Source organism: Zeus faber (assembly GCF_960531495.2).
Source record: "Zeus faber genome assembly, chromosome: 19".
Classification (NCBI taxonomy): Eukaryota; Metazoa; Chordata; class Actinopteri; order Zeiformes; family Zeidae; genus Zeus; species Zeus faber.
The window spans coordinates 16,426,845-16,448,391 of NC_137206.1; the positions used below are offsets into that span (position 1 = coordinate 16,426,845).

The window sequence follows — 21,547 nt, forward strand, 5'->3', positions numbered from 1 at the left end:
TGCCCACTGTTCATAGCTTGTCACAATGTTGACAGTTTAAAGGATGCGCATCGAATGATACGAACAAACATAATTTTATCCACCTAATACGTTTTATATATCAAAATTAACAACACTGCCAACTTCTGGATAAATCCATGTAGCGGCAATATTGTGCTGTATCTAAAATGCAAAAATAGAACATGCATCAGAATGAAAGATCTGAATCATTGTCAAAATGGCATAATTTATTATGTATACAGTAGCATGGAGAACCCACTCACAAAATATAATGAAATATCACCACCTACTCTTTAAAGATAATTCATTCGCAAATTGAGAGCCAGTCGTGCAGACAAAGCAACGACAGCAGAATCATAACCACCTTGGCGGGGTCATGACAACTGCAAGACATATGGTCATTTGTCCTGTGTTTAACATACCTTGTGGAAGCTCCTGAAGTATGCGGCCTTCTCGTCTGGGTACTTCTCCAAGCGCCGCGGACCTTTACTGGATGCCTTCTTGAAGACGAGCCAACACCGTCGGAATATCTGACAACACAGAGGGACAAAAGGCCTGGTGAGCGGCCAGGCTGGTAGACTGCAGGACAGTGATGGGAGCGGGTGGGATTGGCTTTCAACTACAGGACCCCAGTTATATGGCCGAGCCTCCCTGCTATTGAAGTGTTATTGAGCTGCACACAGAATCCCTATCAGCGGAGCTGTGACCGACTCAGCACAGGACGGCAAAATAAAATAACAGCTCTATACCATTATGAACTTAGTAATGTTATGAAGAGGAATTATCATCAACATCTCCTAATGTGAAGCTGAAATTCAAAGAGGCAAAGAAAAGCCTATTGTGTCTACAAGTTCTTCATAGAGCATCTAATGTTCCTTTATCTGCTGGTTCCAGTAAAGTCAGAAAATTCTAATTACATTCAAATCATTGTATCAACCTGCTGTAAAACAGGCCTTCATCTCTGGTCACTGTGTACATTAGCTTCAACCACCTACGGACGTACCTTTTCGATAACTGATTTTGCCACCTTGAGTGGTACCTAAATGGACTAACCCCATGCCATGTCCCCCCCACCCAGGCTCAGGTCCTTGCTGCCACAGCGTGAATAGCACAACTGTCAGGCAGAGGGTCACATTCATACATGAGGCCATTTGTCTGCATAACAACCAATTTATCTTTTTTCCTGAAACCCCTTATCCTTTACCAGTCATTGTTCTGTCAGTGTGGTCATATAGTAGAAGCTTGTCTTTTCTGCCTCCGAAACCCTTCTGTGTGTTACTTGGTGTATTCTTCATGCCACATGTCCTGTCGATTGTTTGATTCCATGCACAGTGACTAATTGCTCCCCTGGGGATGAATTAAGGTTTTTATGGGTTTTTTTTTTATTGAATTGTTAAACATTCCCATTTGTAATCCCTAATTAGTCTCATCAGGCCGGAAAATATAACCTGAGGCCACCTGAAAAAAGTTTATATGGCTTTTACAGAACAGTTGCATTATGTCAGTTCCTGTAAAATATTTCATTAATAATACCAATTTTAAATTGGTATTTCCCATATAATATAATTTGTGGTAAATAATATTCATTGTATGGAAGAGGATTAGGGCCAATTTAATATCACTCACTCACTCACTCACTCACACACTCACACACACACACACACACACACACACACACACACACACACACACACACACACACACACACACACACACACACACACACACACAGATATTTGGCTTTCGGGTGAGATTTATGGAATATGTAAAAAGTTCACGCGACAGTGATATCATATCATGAAAGTAGGGCATTTAAGTAGAAGCATGCACTGGTGATTTCCTCATCTCAAACAATTATTTGAAACAAAAGCCAACAACAGTGGTGGGTTTACCACAACAAAAAATGTCAACGTCTCAATAACTTGTCATGTGCCCTTGAGCATCAATTACAGATGGACAAGGACGTCTCATGCTGTTCCACAAGTCGACTTATTGTCTGCTGAGGCCTGGCCCCCCCACTCTTCTTGAAGGGCGGCCCTCAGGTCATTGAGGTTCTGGGGCACAGAGTTACAAGCCTCTACACGGCCACTCAGCTGATCCCATAGATTTTCTATGGGATTCAGGTCTGGAGAAAGTGCAGGCCACTCCATTTGAGGTTCCCCAGGCTCCAGCAGCCGTTCCCTAATGATGCGACCTTGATGAGCTGGAGCATTGTCGTCCATGAAGATGAAATGAGGCCTGTGTTGTTCATGCAGGGGCACAATGACTGGATTAATGATGTTATTCAGGTAGTATGGGCTTGTCACTGTACCATTCACAAAGTTTAGGGCAGTTCTGTATTGACTACACACACCTGCCCACACTGTAACACCACCACCACCAAAGGCTCATCTGGTAACAACAGTGGCTGATGCATAGCGCTCTCCTTGACGTCTCCAACATCGTTGGCGGCCATCATTTCTGCTCAACGTGAATCGACTTTCATCAGAGAACAGCACTGAGGCCACTGGTCCCTCGTCCAGCGTAAATGCTCCCTGGCCCGTGCAAGACGATGATGCATGTGCCTGGTGGTGTGGTCAGGTACCCTTACAGGTCGTCTAGCACGCAGACCACGCTGATGTAAATGGTTTGGAATGGTCTGACGTGACACTTGGGTGCCTCTCACCTCCCTTAAATGTGCCTGGAGTTGAGTGGCATCATCATCCGGTTCCACAGAACACTGTTCACAATGAAGTGCTCATCAGTGTGAGATGTGGCCAAAGGACGTCCACTTCCATGCCTTTCTGTGACTCTTCCAGTCTCATTGTATCTCTGTTGCAACCTGCTGATGACGCTCTGTGACACTCTAAGCTCAGTGGCCACTTCCCTGAGAACGTCCTGTTTGAAGTTTCACAATGGCGAGGTACTGTTGATCAATTGTTAGGTGTCGTTTTGGTCTCATGATGTAAAAACGTGAACGGCATGATGAAGAGGACTGTTTAAATACCAATTCTAATCGAACCAGGAAATTTATTGGTCGATTCATGGATCAAACACTTGTGAATTTTGCCGTTCAGCTCCTTGTGAGAGAACAGCAAGTTTTGCAAAAAGTACTGAAACATTGATCAGTTGGACATGTGCATTCAAAAGTTTAGAGAAGGTGTGAGTAGTGCACACACACACACACACACACACACACACACACACACACACACACACACACACACACACACACACACACACACACACACACACACACACACACACACACACACACACACACACACACACACACAGTTGCCATTCTGAGAAGTTGGCATTCAAAACTACAGTCCTCATTCCATATGCCCCGATATTTTTTACTCATGTGGGCCTAATCCTCTTTCACATCATTGTTCTACATTGCACAGACAGCTTCTGTTCAGAACAACCATTTGTGTAATGTATCTGGAAATGCTCTGCCATAAAATGTTGCTGTTTTTTTTCCTCCAAGTCCGAAGCAGATTGTATAAGCCAAAAAGAAAGAAAACCATATAGCCATAACAACCAGTATATGTTAATTTATTTCAGTGAAAAGTTGTATTTGACAACACACATGCGCAGTTGATCAAATATCAAGAAAAAACAGGCTCAAAGCAAACAATGGTTTATCAGACCTAGTTAAGGGCATTTCTGTGTGATGGAAAATTCATGGTTGGTTGGAAAAACAAACAAATTTCATGGATCAATAACCATTTTCTATTTTAGTTTATCCGCATTCCTTTTACCCATGTCCTTATTTGGATGAGGGGCTAAACTGAATATTTTGGTTCAATTGATATTTGATACATTGTCAGCTACTCATCATCTACCTCGTTTCCCGAAGATAGGAGCTGTGGTTACACACCACATCAATATCACTCCTTCAACAGAATAAAGAAATATCAAACCTTTGAATTTACCAGTACCACCAAGGAGAGCAGCACAAAGGTATTGAGAGGAATGGAACAGGTGCAAGGTTCCAATTGTTCCTTGTGAACCCCAAACTGTACCATAAGTATTGTCTACCTATGATGGATGCAACCCTTTCACATACCCCTGGTTTAGGGTTCTGCAGCACAGAGCGTATTGATTGGTGAACCAAGTCTGCTCCACCAGCTGCAGATGACAGTACGCCATGCACTGCGTACTAAGAGCTGTGTATCATGGTCAACACATGAAAGGGGGCGCACACACACACACACACACACACACACACACACACACACACACACACACACACACACACACACACACACACACACACACACACACACACACACACACACACACACACACACACACACCTGTCAATGCAAACTTCCGCATCTTCAATCTGAGGTGTCATCCATAAAAAGATGGCAGCCTCCTAATTATTTGCCCATTACGTGTTTAATCCTTTAGCAGAGCAGTTTTGAAGGAAGACTTCTTGGCAAGCCTTTATCACATTGATATAATAAATTGATGGCATTTAAAACCCCCAGACATCCAAAACAGTACTCCTTTCCCATGTTAAGAGCCAACATCAAGCCAAAAATAGCAGTTGAACGGCAGCATAGCTGCAATGGTCAATACCTCAAGTATGGTGTTCCTGATACCTAAGTCCAATGGTGCTCAGTCGGCCCAGGATGTATATCTTTGATAGTGCAATTCTTCTAATTCTTGGCCGGTAACTAGGACTGAATGATTTGGGAAAATAATGTAATTGCGATTTCTTTTTTAGACCAATATTGCAATTGCGATTTAGTATGCCATTTATTTTTTATCTTCGGTATTATTCACTAAACACAGGTAATAAATCATTCTGTACTGTAGCAGTGGTACTCAACCATTCCCAGTTTAGGAGCCACATTAACAAAAACTATTTTCGCAAGAGCAAAATCTATGAAATGTCTGTTTCCACCATCAAACCATTGTATTATACACATGTACTTGTACATACAATGTACAATGCATTTTAAAATAAGGCTACAATTAATATCTTATAAAGGAATAAAAAGCAAGATGTATGCAAAAGTTGACATTTATTATTATTACCATTACCTACTTATTATTACCATGTTTTTATTACTGTTGCAACCACAAATGTATTATGTATTATACACAAATTATTTACAAATGTATATGGTAGACAGCAGACGGCAAACCGGAAGTTCTATAGAGGAAGCAACGAGCCAATTTTACAATATCACACTTAAATTAAGTTAAATGGCTCAAATAAAGGCCGTGGATTGAGATAAAAGTTCCTCTTTTCTATTTATTATTGCATGAAGGCTGTTGTGGCACTTGTAGCGTGGAAGCCGATGGTTTGCCCGCCATAAGTTGCAGCTCCAGGTTATTACTTACATATGATAATATCATTCAATACAAATAATTAATAATAGAATTGCCAGTGGAAACCAGGTGATCAGCCATTGATCCCTCAGTAACAGATCACTGATCACTACCAGGCAACAGATCTCTATAGATGCGCTCTCTCTCTCTCTCTCTCATAGGTTGATGTGTATATTGGGAAGTTCAGTTTTTCGAATACTGCGGACAATATCTCACATAAAATTTAGATAAATACTCTTAGACACTATGCAACACTATGTCAGGTTTTTTTTAACCTTACAATAACAGCTTCAAAATCATTTTGATGGTCCACTGACTTGTAATATAGAGAATGGCGCCACCTATGTAACTTCTGTGCTCGGGTACGAAACCAGGGGAAAGGTGTGTTATGCTTTACGGCACTACATCACTTGCTCGATGTTTGACTCTGGTAATAACTGTTTTTATTTAAAAATAAACAAAAACAAAAAATTATAAACTTAAAGTTAAAAATCTCGAGTAATAATGCTCATACAAAACGTAAGCTGCTCCACCTCCCTGAGGGCGCAGGTAAGACTGGCCTGCGGTGCGCCCAGCACCCGCACCTTGGCCGGCGTGCACCAGCCCTCACTTTCATTGCGCCACGGGGGTTTTGTTTCACCCTCTGACTTGCGCGTGCCGTTCTGCCACGCTGAGCACATCTGATTTTCCCCGGAGCCCTGGGCTGAGTGCTCGCTGCGGCGATCCATGCAAGGGGCGCTGTAACCTAGGTGTTCATTATATTTGCTTTTGTAACATAATGTTATTGAAACATAACCAATAAGGTTCAAATTTGTCTGGTAAAATATATTATTTTCTGAGTTTGAATGAGTTTTACGACAGTGGTGTAAAAGTGCAATTGCACTAAGAAACTGTAGGGGCGCCAAATTTCAAATGTTACATAGTGCTGCTTACGTTTAAATAAAACTTTAAAGAGCTGCAATTGTGTAACATATATATATTTTTTCACAGCCTTTGCGATTGAAAATTGCGTTCTATTACATTGGGATGTCGGTTTGAATTCGATTAATCGTTCAGCCCTAGCGGTGAGATCCTCGGCTGTGTGGTTGTGTTGTGGGAACCGTGTATCCAAGATTAATTTGTTTACTCAGCTGGTGTACTTCATAAAAAGCCCAGTGAGCTGAACTCAGCGCTTAGTTGTAATTGACTAGAGTGGATCCCCAGGTCCTTATCGTCAGGCCTCAGTTCTAGTTTAGTGCTGCCCAGGCCCATTACATACAGCAAACAAGATGGGTGAGTGCACTACACAGTCTGTAATCCGCTGCAGGCCATCAACTACACCATCACCAAGGTGCTTAGAAGGTGCTGGAAAACAAAACCGAAATAATAACTTACAAGGAAATCAAGTTAGCAATTTCATTGATATACCACAGTGAAAGGAATAATATACAAAATTGTAACTATGACAGAAACACTCTCACAGAATCTCTTTTGACAATGTGCGCCAGTACAGTTCCACTTTAAAGCCAGACAAGTTAAAGGTTTCCTCAATTCCCCTTTGGAGCTTTGAAACAAAGTGATGCTTCCTTCCTTCAGCACACAAAGTAATGTAGCCCAGGAGAGCTCAGATTAAGTAATTATGCTTGCACAAAAGCAAGCTCAGGGAGATAGCTTATGCATAATAAGGACCAGAGGTATGAATGGAGAGGGCTTAATTTTGCCTGTTCCACAGTTGTCAACGCATTGTCAGAGCAGACCTATTCTCAGCGTACTGGTGGGTCTTATTTAAAGACACTCTTACACTGATTTTAATTACATAGAGGTGAATTAGACACTCATTTGAACACCAGAACATTCTAGAGTGTATTACTCAGCACTGAAGAACATGCGGCTGGTTTTATGAAAAACAAAGTAATCACGAAGGTGGTGGCTCCGGGGAAATTCAGAAATCAGACAAAACTCTTGTTTTGAGCGGTCTTCAGATTACCATTATAAGAAAGCAGGTCTACTAAACGGCCAAGACATGTCTCCCTGCCTCTTACTGCTCTATTGTATAGTCCAGTTGCGGGGCGATTATAATAATAATAACCTTTATTGCTAAAGCAGCTTTCACACACAACATGCAACTCAAAGGGCTTTACATAAAAATAAGGCCATCAGATAGTGACAATAAAAGCAAAGCATCAAAGCAAAATGCATTCACAGAGAACAATAAAAAATATAAAAGAAATTAAATAGGGTAATAATAAACATTATTTTCAAAATGTAATAGTCTTTGATATTACTATCATGACACCCAAAATGCACAAAATGAAATAAAAAAAAAAGTAAACCCATGTGCTCACTTTTCTTAGCTGCATTGTCTTTCTTCCTAATTACTGTTTCTTTCTTATCCACTTCGCCTCGACACACAGGGTTCTTGCGATTCGATTTGACTTTCGATTTTAAAAGGCCTGATTAAATTAGATTTTTCAATTTAAATACATGTATTTCTTTCGGCACTGACGGCTATGCCATTGTTAAGCCCCTTTCACACATAGTTCCTGGTAAATTACTGGGATAACCTTTCCAGCACGGCTAGCAAGTATCACTATACACATATGCAGCTACATTCAGGAACAGTTTGGTCTTGTACCTTTTCACACATGGCATGATAATGCCGTTATAGATGGGGCAAGGGATAGTCCAGCAGAGGTTACCTGGTGCTGTCACTCTCCACACCCCTACGCTGGACAGCGACAGCAGCCCACACAGCTCATTTACTTGCATGCACAAAGTGGATGTATGTGGACATAGCATACCACGCAAATAAAAATACCTAAGAAAAATACCTCGAAAAATAAATAAATAAAGGAGGCAATATATATAAGTAAATATGAAATGACAAAATATACGGCCGAAGGACCGGGATGATGTGCCACGAGCCCCCACGCGCGCTGGCAGAGGTAAGGGGGGGATCTTTCATTCTAATTCGTTCATTGCGCCGCGGGGTTTCGTGAGACCCTGAGAATCTTATGGGAAGTTGCCATTTTAAAGCACGCAAAGTGAGAAAGCTAAACTCTTGCAGCGCACACTGCGGCGGCGGTACACCTGCAGACACTCGCACTCTGTCCCTCTCCCATTTTGAAAGCAGCAACTTTTTCTTTTTTAATGTTTTGAATAGACCAGTACAAATTTATTTTTCCCTCGATTTTACTGTTGACATGGAGACAGTACGTTGTTTACTCGGCAAATTTTAACATCACTAGTTTGTACATGTGTTTAAATAGCATAAATGGACTGTAAATTCAAATAAAAAAAAAGATTGTAACACAATCCACAGTGGACATTGTGGGATGCGGTGCAGCTGACCCCTCCTCGGAGCCGACCACAGCTAGCCCAACTCCAAATTTCAAGAAAGTCTGTTCGGAGCCTAGCGAGCCGCTCTCAACTCCGGAGGGGCCCGCACCCCTCAGCACACACTGCATTTGTTTACCGGTGGATCTTGACCGCCCCAATATGCGACCATGTCGGACAATATTACCTACAAAAATACGGGGAAAATCACAAACCTGCTTGTGATTTCAAAGTTCAAAATCGAATGCTCATTTTGAATCCGATTTGTGACACCCCTGCTACACACACATACATATAAACAATCAATATGGGTTTCTTGCACTGTTGGTCAAATCTCTCCTTTGAAAAAAAATACTTACACAAAGCATTTCCCCAGATCATACAATGATCCTCAACCATGGATACCAGTCGTCACACAAATTACTTCTAAAGGAGGAAATAAACATTCACCATGGGTTTCTTAGACTGTTGGCCATAAATCACATCCTGTTTTCTTTTTTTCCTACTTCCCATCTCTTAACATTTTGCAACTCTTCTTCTTGGACTCTAAACTTTTTATAATATTAGAATAAAAATACATTTTAAAACAACTAAGAAGACTAATTGAAGGCTGAGCTGAAAATATATTTTTTTGGGCATTCGCTTTAAAGCACCTACAGAGTCTGCTTCTCTAATAATCTTTAGTCGCTTGTTCCATAGTTTGGGAGCACAGTTAAAAAAAAGGCTGCATCTCCAATCTTCTTCTAACAGGCCGGAAGTGGACAACATGAGAGCTCTAGATGGAACATAGAAGACCAGTGATTCTATAATATAGGCCAGTTCAAAGCCATTTAGCCAGTCTAGGTTGTTTTTTTACCGTTTTTTTAAACGGTATAGTGATACATTTTCAAACGAGATATAGGATGAGACAATAAAGTTTATATCGATATACAGGTACTTCTGACTTAAAGACCTATCTGTTTAACGACCGTTCGGACTTACGGCCAGCTCTCTGACCAGTAATATTGTGGGCTGTGTACAAGACTGCAGCGTGTGCACTGCGTCTCAGCGTCAAGCATCTCATCACGCATCACCCTTTATATACTATATAAGCTATATACACTATATACTATATACACTGTACACATCTCAGTGCGCATCACCATTCTCAATCTCGTTTCCACAGTCTGTCAGTATTCAGTAGTCAGTATCGACCAATTTGCTTAACAACCTGGTCCTAGAAACGGAACTCGGTCATTAAGTGAGTAGTAACTGTAGTTTGATGTTGCATTAAAATACATAAAAGGTTACTTCCGTAAAACCGTGCCAGCGGTTGCATCTCTCCTCTGACACTCTCCGGATTCTGCGCAACCCTGCTCGCAGGCAGAGGGAGAGTGGCTTGAAAAATAAATGAAATCACAGGTCGCGTTTTTTTGTGCTTGTTTAAAAAAAAAAAAAAAAAAAAAAAGGGTTGCTTGTAGAGATGCACCGATCGATCATCTGGTGACCAGAAACAGCCGGTTTCCCAGATGATTGTCACCAGCCGATCAGTGTCAGATATATCCGATTGTGTCACGGTCAAATTCACACGTTCGAAACAGTGCTCATGTAATTGTACTCTTAAAAATGGAATGTGGTTGCGTAGTTGACGCTCAAAAAAACAGAGCAAAAGAAAGAAAATGTCCGGCCTTTGTAGGAACTTCAAGGTAAACAAAGAAGATTAGATAAATTATTAATCCACCGCCTGGCCAAAATTCCAAAATTGTGCAGGTTGTCTCTATCGCTGTCACTGCAGCTGAGTGTCTGCTCTGGTTGTTCCTAGTGCACAAGTGAGAAGAGTCGGCCATTTATTATTACTTTTACCTGCAAAATAGCTCATTCTGCGGCAGATCTATCGTGTATGAAGAACGTAGACACTAACAGGCTTTGCATCAAGATTTAATGCATCCTATTATTGTGTATTCATCAATATTTTCAGGGTTAGGATGACATCATGGGCCACTGGAATTCAAAACCAAATTGGATGAATTCAAATTGTATTTTTAACAAAACCAACTAGGGATGCAAATTTAAAGGCATTCCCTTAATCATTAGTTGTTAACCTTAAAAATAAAAAAAATCATATGTTAATTCATAAAATTAATTTACATAAAAGCTTATGACGTCACAAGGGTGTGGCACCATGTGGGCTGTGGGGACCTCCACAACATCGTGCACCTCAAAGATGGTGAGGGCCGCGAGGAGTTTCTCATTTTATTTCATTTCAAAATGGAGTAGGTAGGAATATTGTCTTGGCGCGAGTTAAATATTTAAACTTTTTGACTTCCCCCGCGGTTTAATGAGTCAGAAATTACGTAGCACATCAAGACTGGTGCGGATATGGACAACGGCTAATAAAATTACTAAACATTACAAAATGTATTATATATATATAAATAAGTAAAAAATACAATTTTGTTTAATATATATTTTATTGGAAGTCCACCCCACCATAGCAACATATTGCTTGTTTTTCCATAGTACCTCTGCCTTGCTCAGTGTTTTTTTTTTTTGTTTTTTTTCCCCCCTCCTTCCCCGTGTTTTTAAGAAAGTGCCATTATCCCATTCTCGTCTTCCATCTGAACGGAGCATTAGTTGTTTGGGAACAATAAACATAGTATAGTAATACTTCCTACTCCACTGGGCATTTGTTTTCCTCGACTGCCCCCCGTTCTTCCGGTAAGTACTACTACGTTCTGGCTGGGTATTTTTTTCCACCTCGAAACACCCTGCAATGCCCTGCAAAGACGCCCAATAACAAGACCGCAGATTGTTCAGTTCTTATCGATAAGACAAAATCTTAATAGATTAAATTCTTAGAAGCGATTAATCTATAGTTCATTCATTCATTCATTCGTTCATTCATCATTTTGCCAACACAAGCTACCTGTGTTGGCAAATGTGAACCACCGCAGATTTTAGGTAGTTTTGGTGCCGTTTGAGTTTTTGTTTTATTCCCCCACGTCATTTGAAAGTGGAGAATCACAGCTTCAGAACAAGGTGTCACTTGTGCGAATCAAGCAAATATTTAAAGCATGGCATGTTAATGACGAGGGTGCGGAAAACTGTGTTTCTGAGATAATCACCCTCAAAGTTTTTCCAACGCTTGGCTTCATTCAGCCAGCTCCCAGAATGCAAATGGTTGGAGGACCAACAGAGGCACATGTCCACTTGCCACAATAATATTAGTCTTTGTATATCTACCTTGGTGTGTCATTTATTATATAAATGTGCATACGCCATATATCTTCAAAGAGCCTGTTTGGGGTTTCCTCTTTTCATTTTCTTTTCACTCCTGGCTATATTTGCAGGTAAACTTGAGATTATTGTCCATGGCTACTTGTTCATAATCTGCATCACCAACCTCAAGGGACTTCATCACGTCATCAACTTCTTCCTTCCAGGCGTATCATCGGTCTCCTCCGGTGGTTCTTGAAAATATTCTGTTTCATCGTCACATTCAGGTTGAAATCCGCTGTTTGAAATGTTCTCCAAGTCCAGTATCAGATTCAGCACCGCTGTTGGAGAACTGACTATCATCGTGGAAAAGTCTAGTATGGCTGCTTACACTGACTAGGATCTATCGCACTGGTCAAATTAAGGTACGTGAGATGATTTAGAGCTTCTGCCAGCCGCTTCTTGTAATCCATAACAACACAGAGATGAGAGTTTTGACCGACAAGTGGAACCGAAGGATCCTCGTCTTGTTTACGGAATTGACGTCAGCTGTTCTCTTTGCATGTTATGCCGTCTACACAACAATGTCTCCAGGTGTGTATGAAACACGTAACATTTAAAGGTTGAACTCTATCAAAATGGTTTCACATTGCGATTTCACATCGCATGGAATATGGAGGAATGATTTTCACCTGGACGGTCACTTTAAGGGAAACGATCGATCGGCATTAACGCTCGGTGGGTCACAAATGTGTTTGCGTGTGTTGTGATTTATATCCTCTGAGGATGTATTTCTGTATTTTCTTATACATTCAACTCTCTTCAACAATTTTTTTGAGTAATCGTCATCTCTTAATTCACGATCTCAAAGGCAAAGTATCTCCACACACGACTATTGTTGCACTGACGAGTCTTAAGCCCCTTTCCCACATTGAATCCATAACATTGCTGGATAAAACATATCCAGCAAAGGCAGTAGGTAATATTCCACACATTGGCGTCTTTTACGGAAAAGTTTTGTGTGGAGTCTGTTCTCACTGTATAAATTGTATTTGGTTTGTGGGCACAAGGCTGGCAGAGGAGGTCCGTATATCTCAGGGGTAGGTTATACATTAGCAATTTCTCACACGATAGCTAAATACACGAGTACTTCCTAATCAAGCAATGAATGTTTATTTTTAATAACAGAGTTCTATGATATGGTAAGAAGGTTGAGGTATAAAAACAAAGTTCAAGTATGTTAAAACACAAACACACATCTGGGAAATTAAATGTTTTTTTTCATGAAAAGAGGGAGAGATTGACTGAGGGGGATAGCCTGCAAATACACTGTGAGGCGCAACTACATATTCTAAGCTGAATAATAAAAAAAAACAATTTTTGTTGTGCCAAACCAATCACGTCACCATGTTTTACCGGAGTTGCAGGACTCACTGTTTGTCTTGTCTGGATCACCGTATCGGCCCTTATGAGTCATTCACCTTTGTTAATGGATTGGTTTGTGGTTTCAGCAGGCTGTCTGGTCCAGAACAGCGAGGAGGGTCACAGATTTTTCCGTATTTTGCGGGGTCCTAGAACGGCAGAGGTGCTGCTCGCATGCTCTGCATGAGTTATCCCGGGCTTGGCAGGTATGGGGGCGTGCCAGGGGCTTCAGTTGATCTGGTGTGTTCGTTCTATGCAGCAAAACTGACTGAGGGTCACTGCAACGTGGCTGCGTCGCGGTTTGGAAAACTTGGTTTCAAAAGAACAAAGAAAAGAAGTAACCTCTTGAGAAAAATGTCATCGTCCCAAGAGAGTGAGATCCTTGTGAGCAAAGGTACTCAAGAGCAGTTGCCCACCATGGTTTGTATTTACTCCGAGGGGGCTGAACCGGAAGTGACTTCCTTTGACGGCCATTGGTGGGTTTGTGAGAGGTTTCCCCATTGTTCGGGGAATTCTCACGAGGCTGTCTGTTGGTTCGCTATAGAGGCGGGTGTTTCTCTTCGCTGTGAGGCGTTCAAAAACCCCCTTCGTTATTATACATCCCCAAGTCGGGAGTAGTATCGTTCTTTGCACAATCACCTAAGAAAGAATGTTAAGATACATTTTCTGGCCAATCTCCTTTTTAGGGAAAAGAGAGTTCAGGTCATGTAAATCTTGCCAAATGGCCAGAATGGTTGTTGGCTCAGTTATTTTGGCTTGGTTCCCTTGCTGTTCACAGTAGGGGAGGGGTTCCAGAGACAAAGGCCAGAAATGGCTGTGTCTGCTCTCTTGGCCAGTTCCAACTAATAAATTGGTTTGATTTTCCAAGATCATTGTCTTTCTGTTGGTGTCAGAGAGAGGAAAGCAGATTCTCTCCAGACGAGTCTCTCATCACACCACATTAGATGACTGTTACGGATACAATACGTAATGGGTTAGGGTTAGTACTTTATGTCCAGTGTAGATGTGATCATTTGGACAATCTGTCGGCAATGAACGTACAATCTGAATTAGTTTTGTTTTTTTCCTGGCTCTGTGTTTTTTTTTCTTCCTGAAAACAAATAATTTTTGTAATTCATATTCCTAAAGATCCACTATTTGTGCTTTGCCAGTATTCGTAATTGGCTCCACCGCTACTTTACGTACTTGTCCCAGCAATGTTACTGCTTCCATTCACATACACTTCCAGTCATAGCCGTACCGGCATTTTCCCGTAAATGATACTCGGCCGAGTGATGAAATTTACGGAATGAAGACTTTTACGAAACATCGATACCTGCTAATGTTCACACATTATGCCAATATGGAACATTTCCAGTGGATTAACAGCTTTCATTCCATGTGGGAAAGGGGCTTTATATGCGGCAGAGCCGTCACTGCAGCAGTACAAAATATACTACTGTTTGCCATCTTCATATGTTATTCTCTTGTTTTTTTGTGTTGATTGGCTAATTTGGTCATTCTGACAGCAGCATGATATCTAGGTGCTACGAGTAATCAGTATCTTGTACTACTGATATTGTAGAAAAGGAAAGAATGTGGTTCCGTCAACACACCATCAACAGGGTACCTACATATTGGTTCTTGTGACATCTGATCATGTATAGACCTTGTACGGATTCTGTATTTGGAACAAAAGGCTTACTGTATAGTGACTGTGCACCATGGTGCTCAAACCAATTGCATTAAGAGGTCAGACTTCAGGCACTTTTTCCCCTGATCTATTCACGTAAGCGACATCTGAAAATTACATTTGAGATTGCTTTACCCGCTCTCTAACTATTTGGGGCTGAATTGTAAGTATTTGTATGCATGTCTGTAAAAATAAAACAACAAATAGTTCTGGTGAGCCCCCGAGTCACTAAACAAAACCCTGTTATAGGTCATCTTTAAATCCAGTCTTTTAGTAGGGCCTGACCGAAATATCCTACCAATGGTTATAAACACACATGAACAGATTTATAACTTTCCCTTGCTTAACTAAAGCTTGAATGAAGTCAATATTTGTTTGTGGACATCTCATTTTAGAGAAGATTAAATGTAATCTTGGAGAATATTAAATAACCACTAAAGGATTGTCAGTGTCCACGCGCACACACACACACACACACACACACACACACACACGCACACCAAAACAATTTACATTTGACATTTCTTACTCACCCCCAAGTCAGTCCAAAACATATTTGTGTCCATTTTATTTTAGTCCCAAAAGTTTAAAAGTTTTGTCCTCAGCTGTTCAATGCGAAGATTTGACTACTCGGCGGCGGCGCCATACCAAGAGGCGAGTGCGGGGAGGAAGCCGTTATGGCGCATTTTGCGACTGTATCGAAGATGCAAAAGCTCACAGTGAGTTGCCGGCGATGGGATGTGTTTTTATTTTAGATGTAGATAATTTTACATCTCCTTATGGGACGAAACAATGCGTATGAAACAAAACCGTGCATAATGGGGACACTTTCTTCCTGACTCTCTCCCCGATCACCCCCTCTCCATGTCTGATGCGCAGAAAATAATCGTAACCAGTCCACGAGTCGTGGGCAATTTCTCCGTGCCCCATCCCCACAATGTTGTTAGTTGTTTTATTTGTTTATTTTTTATTTGTAGGAACGGGGCTCCGCTCTCAGTGTTGCTCTCCGCCATCGGGGCAAACCGAGAGCCGTGTTCGTGTCTGAAAGATTCACATATTTTAAAATATATGTATGATTCCCCTTATTTATAATTCCTCATTGAAATGTTATCCCTGTGCATTTTGTGAGCGTCTGTATTATCCTGTTATTGAAATGCACACTGACTAACAAAGAAAAAAACAAAAAATAAAAAATAAAAAACACTGCTCGATTTGAGGGATCTCCCAAGAGTTTCCGACTGTTGATTCGACTCGTCCACTTTCAGGGGGGAGCCCTACAAGAATGAGTGATTTCCTTCCACAAAGACAACGTGATGCAGTCCTCTCTGGACAGCCACGTTCTATCTTTTAGAATAGGTAATAAAACACGAAACAAGTGTATGAGCTCTCATCCGCGATCTCGCCGTCATCCTCCCCTAGCCTCCTCAAGCGACAGGTCCTGTCACTACCTGATCTGTCCCCCTCTACTGGATCTGTCCTGGAATTGTTTTTAAAAAGACAACAGGTACAATACAACAGGTACAACTTAAGATGTGGGAATTTAAAAATGTCGAAAATAAAATAGTATTTTAATTTTTGATTGGTTGAATAAATGTGTACGTACTATTGTTATTCATACACATTCATGTTGTTCAATAAAGCAATATTTTCCTAAAAACATTTATTTTCGGTCAAAAGCTGAGAAGAATATTAAAGAAAAATATCAGCACATAATATTGGTTAATCAAATTGTTTGCCCCTTAAAAAAGGTATAGCCGACAAAAAAAATTAAAAATAAAAATCCATATCGGTTGGGCCCTACTTTTTAGTAACGTGGTCCAGACGCAAAGAGCATTCACTCCACAGAACTCAACCAAGCTTCTGGCACTATTGAGAATCTGTCAGCTTATTGATAAAATATGGCCCTCACTCTCTCCCTCATCTATTTGAATCAGCCAAGGGAGAACCTTCTAAAGACGTGAAAATGATTTCCAATGACAGCCGGCTTCAGGTAAAACACAAATCACGCAGCATGACGGCACATTGAAGTAAAACCATGATAACAGGAGGAAAATACACCCATTAATGTTGGGCAGTAACAGTACAGTAATATTACTTTTCCTCGTAACAAGTGGTGTAAAAATTATATGAATGTCAGTAATAACATTAAAGTTACCCGCAAAAACAAACTTGTCACAACCTTACTTTTGTTAATTAATTTTCATAATCGTTGCGCCATATTTTCAGTTTATATCAGAGACATCAGAGTTTCTTATAATTTTGTCTGATTGGGTATATCTGCTATATGTAATGTCAAATACATCGCGTGACAGCTGCACATACAGTCCCGTCCCTAAGCTATGTCGCAAATGATCGGCAGGACTATCACGGTGCTCTACGTTATCTGCACGTGGGAGCGAGTAAGAGTGTAAACAAACATGGGTGAGGGAACAAGGAGCTTCGGGAAATTACTCATCGGATGGATCATGAATTATTACAAGATTTCTCCGTCTGCTACTGTGCCACGACTACATAAGGTGAGTGTTGACGACCGAGCCCAACTTGTTCAGTACATGTAGAAGACACAGGTAGCGTCAGTAGTTCAAGCCTTATCTGCGCTTACTGCGATAACCCTGACATTCAAACAGAGGCGCACATGCAAAGTCTGAATTTTGAGGTGAAAGCCCGCAATTACCAATTGTTTGGGGTGCAATGGATGAAAAGTAATAACGAGTTACTGTTGGCAGGGAGTAATATGTAATATATCTTTTGAAAAGAGTAATTAATCACATTTTTTGAGTAACGAGCCCAACACAACCCACCATTCTTTGGCTGTTGGGACAAAAAGGGAAAATGGAAAGGACAAAAGTGGGAAGGGCTTGTAACCCCCTCGCTGATTCACAAGTCCTAAAACCTTTGATTCAAAGATGATTACTGCCGCACTTAAAGGCAAGAGAAGCTACGAGAGCACTTCAATCAAGGCGCGCCTCAAGCACTCAGACGAGGCCGGTAAAAGCCTGGTCTCAACCCATCCTCACCAAGTTGTCTATTGAGCTATTTTTCAACTTGATGTTAAAAGAAAAAGTAAGTATTGATTAAGCTTTCGCCACTTATAAGAAACGAACTTGGAGAAAAACATCACCCACGTGTTTAAGAGTGTGTGTATTCCTCATGTCGAAGCGCGCGAGCGCACACACACACACACACACACACACACACACACACACACACACACACACACACACACACACACACACACACACACACACACACACACACACACACACACACACACACACACACACACACACGATGGTCCAGTGTTCCCCTGGTGATAATGAGGGCTGATGGACTATGACAGACCAGGCCCGGCAATATCTGCTGCCGGTGCCGCTAATCAATTCTAGGCGGTGCTGGGGTCTGTGCTGCGGTGTCCATCTTTATAATTTGATTTGTTATCCCGTCGGACAGTTGCTACAGCAATCACTGACTCAATCACCCTCCCGAACCCCAGCAGCCTCCTACGGCTCCCTACCCGAGCGATACACCATTTCAAAAATTCTATGCTGAATGTGACAGCTACACAAAGTTTAACTTAATTGCACCCTGGTCCTTCCCCGCCCCCCGCCCGCCCGCCTCCAGCTGTCACTTTCAACTTTGCATATTTCTCCATATTATACCACCCCCCGTCCCCCGTCTCCCTATTGCCCATGCTAACAGACAGACACCAATACATTTTAGTCCGCCTCCAAAATGTTTGGACATCCCATAATTTTGTAATTCGCCCCCGACTACAGCTGTTGGCGGGATTGTGAGCCTGCCTTGCCCCAGTTAATCATAGATTACTTTATCTGGGGCATTCCAAATCCTCATGTGTAATGCAGTGCTACCTCAGCAGCAAGTAATCACTGCCCACCCGCCCCTGACACACACACACACACACACACACACACACACACACACACACACACACACACACACACACACACACACACACACACACACACACACACACACACACACACACACACACACACACACACACACACACACACACACACACACACGATTTCAACCCACCCACTGGATGGATACCTCCGGTTGGATGTGACAAAGTAGGTAAAGGTGGCAAAGATCAGAAAGTAAGGCACATTAAAGAGGGGGAGAGAGAGAAATCAAGAAAGATAGAGAAAAAGAGGACAGGAGTGTGTTTGCCACTTTGGAGGGCCGAGCATCACGTGGAGGTAGAGATAGCAGCTGTTGACAAAGTGCAGCGTTAGCCAGAGAATAGCAGGCTGCCACCTAGGACCGAAGCCGGAGACGCAGTTGTCCGCGGCCGCTATTAGGTCTCATGATAAATGAGGCTTTTAAGCAGGTCTTGTAGTCAGAGCATTGTGGGTAGATTATGATGCCGAACGCAAACGCAGAAAAGCGGAGACTTGGCTTTGTGGTACTGTTCGAAAGGAATTTTTCTTCTCCTCGTCCCAAATTCCTGACAATAGAATCACAATGCTGTTTTTTTTTCGCCCTCTCAATTCTCATGCTAATCACCCTGTCTTGCAGAGAAAATGCGGCGTTCTGGGTGCTTTTTTTGGGGGGGGTGTTCCTTTGCTTGTTATGATGGCACACTGGGGTGATGTGAGCGGCGTGTCGGGCAGCGTCGCCTGCAGCGGACAAACATTAGTTATAATGTCACACACAGAGTGGATCCAGCCGCCACAGCCAGCGGAGCATGCTTAAGCACGGGACAGAAATAGCAGCCAAATTATTCTGAAGGAGATGTAGGTCAATATTTAAGTTTCTCTCGCAGGTGTGAGGGAACGGAGTGGCATATTGGGGAATGTTTTTTTTGTTTTTTTTCCAAGGTGTAAACAGGCTTGTGTGTCAGCTAGGACTGTTCCTCTGCCAGACTTTGCTCCAGAATATCGGTTCCTCGCAAGCAGGGCTGTCACAAAAAGATATGATTGATAGCCAGAGGTTTTCATCCAAAGGCGGCATTGGCAAAGAGCCGGCTGTGGAAAAAAAAATGCTTTCAAATGGACATAATCACATCATCTATCCGTAGTTTCACAACGTACCACACAGTTTCTATTTAAAACCAAGTTGGTGGATGGGGCTGGGTAATATTTCAATATAATATTGATATTGTGATATGATAGTCCGCGACTTTGGTTATCTTGACATAGTTAAGTTAATGAAATTTACAGACAATGCAATTTCAGTCGTAATCAAGGCGTCCAACTGCTTGGCATAACATCCACATTACTAATGATTATTTTTCTTGTGTCTAAATATCTTATGAAAGCAAAATAATATTATCAAAACGCGATTTTGCTTTCACTCATAACAATTGCCTGCTTTTTAAGCTATTACTTACCCAGGCCTGTCTGCATTACGGCTTACACACACACACACACACACACACACACACACACACCCACACCCACACACATACACAGCGAGGGAGAGCACTTTACATTTAATCTATCTACAAGGCTAAAGCGGCTGTGTTCACGGACAATAACACGCAGACAAAAAGGGATTTGACTATGCAGGAATACCCTGGCAAACAAGTATACTCAGACCACCATTGTAACAGGCTGACAATACAGGGACATTTATTCCTTACGAGATGGAATTAGCATCCCCCGATCCTGTGGCCCGAGGCTTGAATGTTAAACTGAATTGTGTCCATAAAGTCCAAGGAACCCGGTTCGAATACACACAAGAGACAATTTAGCTCCAACCGTAAAACAGGCAAAGCCTAATTATTCCACTTCAGTATTTTCATGTGATCATCTCAGCCACTTTTAGATGAATAAAATTAGCATCTAGGCCAACAGGTGAGGGCCATTATGTGCAGTCTAAACATGGAGCTTTTAGAAGTCACCAACAACAGACATATCCTTAACTCAAAGGCAGGAGGGGAGCTTGAAGCGAGAAGATGAAAGAGGCGCTGGTTGAGCCTCCACTGTGATGCTTTTTGGCCAAGTGACTAGCTTAATTACCATTAGCTGACCACTTGATTACCATATCAATATGGCATCGACTGTGGAACTGAATGGAGTATAGACCGTGGCGCGGTTTCACAGCAAATATTTGCATGTTTGTGAGGAATATTATGGGAACAGTGTTTCTCAGGACAGTTTTCCATTTGAATATCAGAGGCCCCAAACAGCAGTAATCCTCATGTATTGGTTCAGTCATTCCCCACGGATTAATCCTCAAGAGGTACTACCCCGCTCACTGATATTTGGCCCGCTCCTCTGATACGTTTAGCTGGCGGGGCGAGTCCCCTCTCCCCTCCCCCAGCCTGAAGAGGCGGAAATTTGTGCATGCTGGAACTAACTTGATTCAGCAACATTGAAATTGCACACTTGAGAATAAATAAAGTCCGCGCAAAAAGGGGTGAAAATGGCGGCACACTTCCAACGTCAAAGGACGCGGAGCGATGGAGTTTGTCATATTGTTTTTGTCTCATTGCCCCCTAAAGAACACACTCCCTTGGAATAAGTGGGCTGCAATTCTGTGTCACTGTGTGTGTCTCAGCGTGAAGTCATTGAGGAATGCAATTATCACTTCGCCTAACAGACATTTCTCTGAATGGAGAGCGAACAACTGGGAACATTAGAG

The 21,547-nt window shown here is 41.9% G+C and overlaps 1 protein-coding gene across 1 annotated transcript in view; it reads right to left on the minus strand.

The window, feature by feature from the left end:
* Nucleotides 1-21,547, minus strand: part of dok6 (docking protein 6) — a gene marked incomplete at both ends in the record, with an annotated part of 57,704 nt that overhangs the window by 25,421 nt on the left and 10,736 nt on the right. Inside the window, one exon of the mRNA XM_080020563.1 lies at nucleotides 423-530. Coding sequence (XP_079876689.1) covers nucleotides 423-530 — 108 coding nt within the window. The remainder of the gene's footprint in view (nucleotides 1-422; nucleotides 531-21,547) is intronic.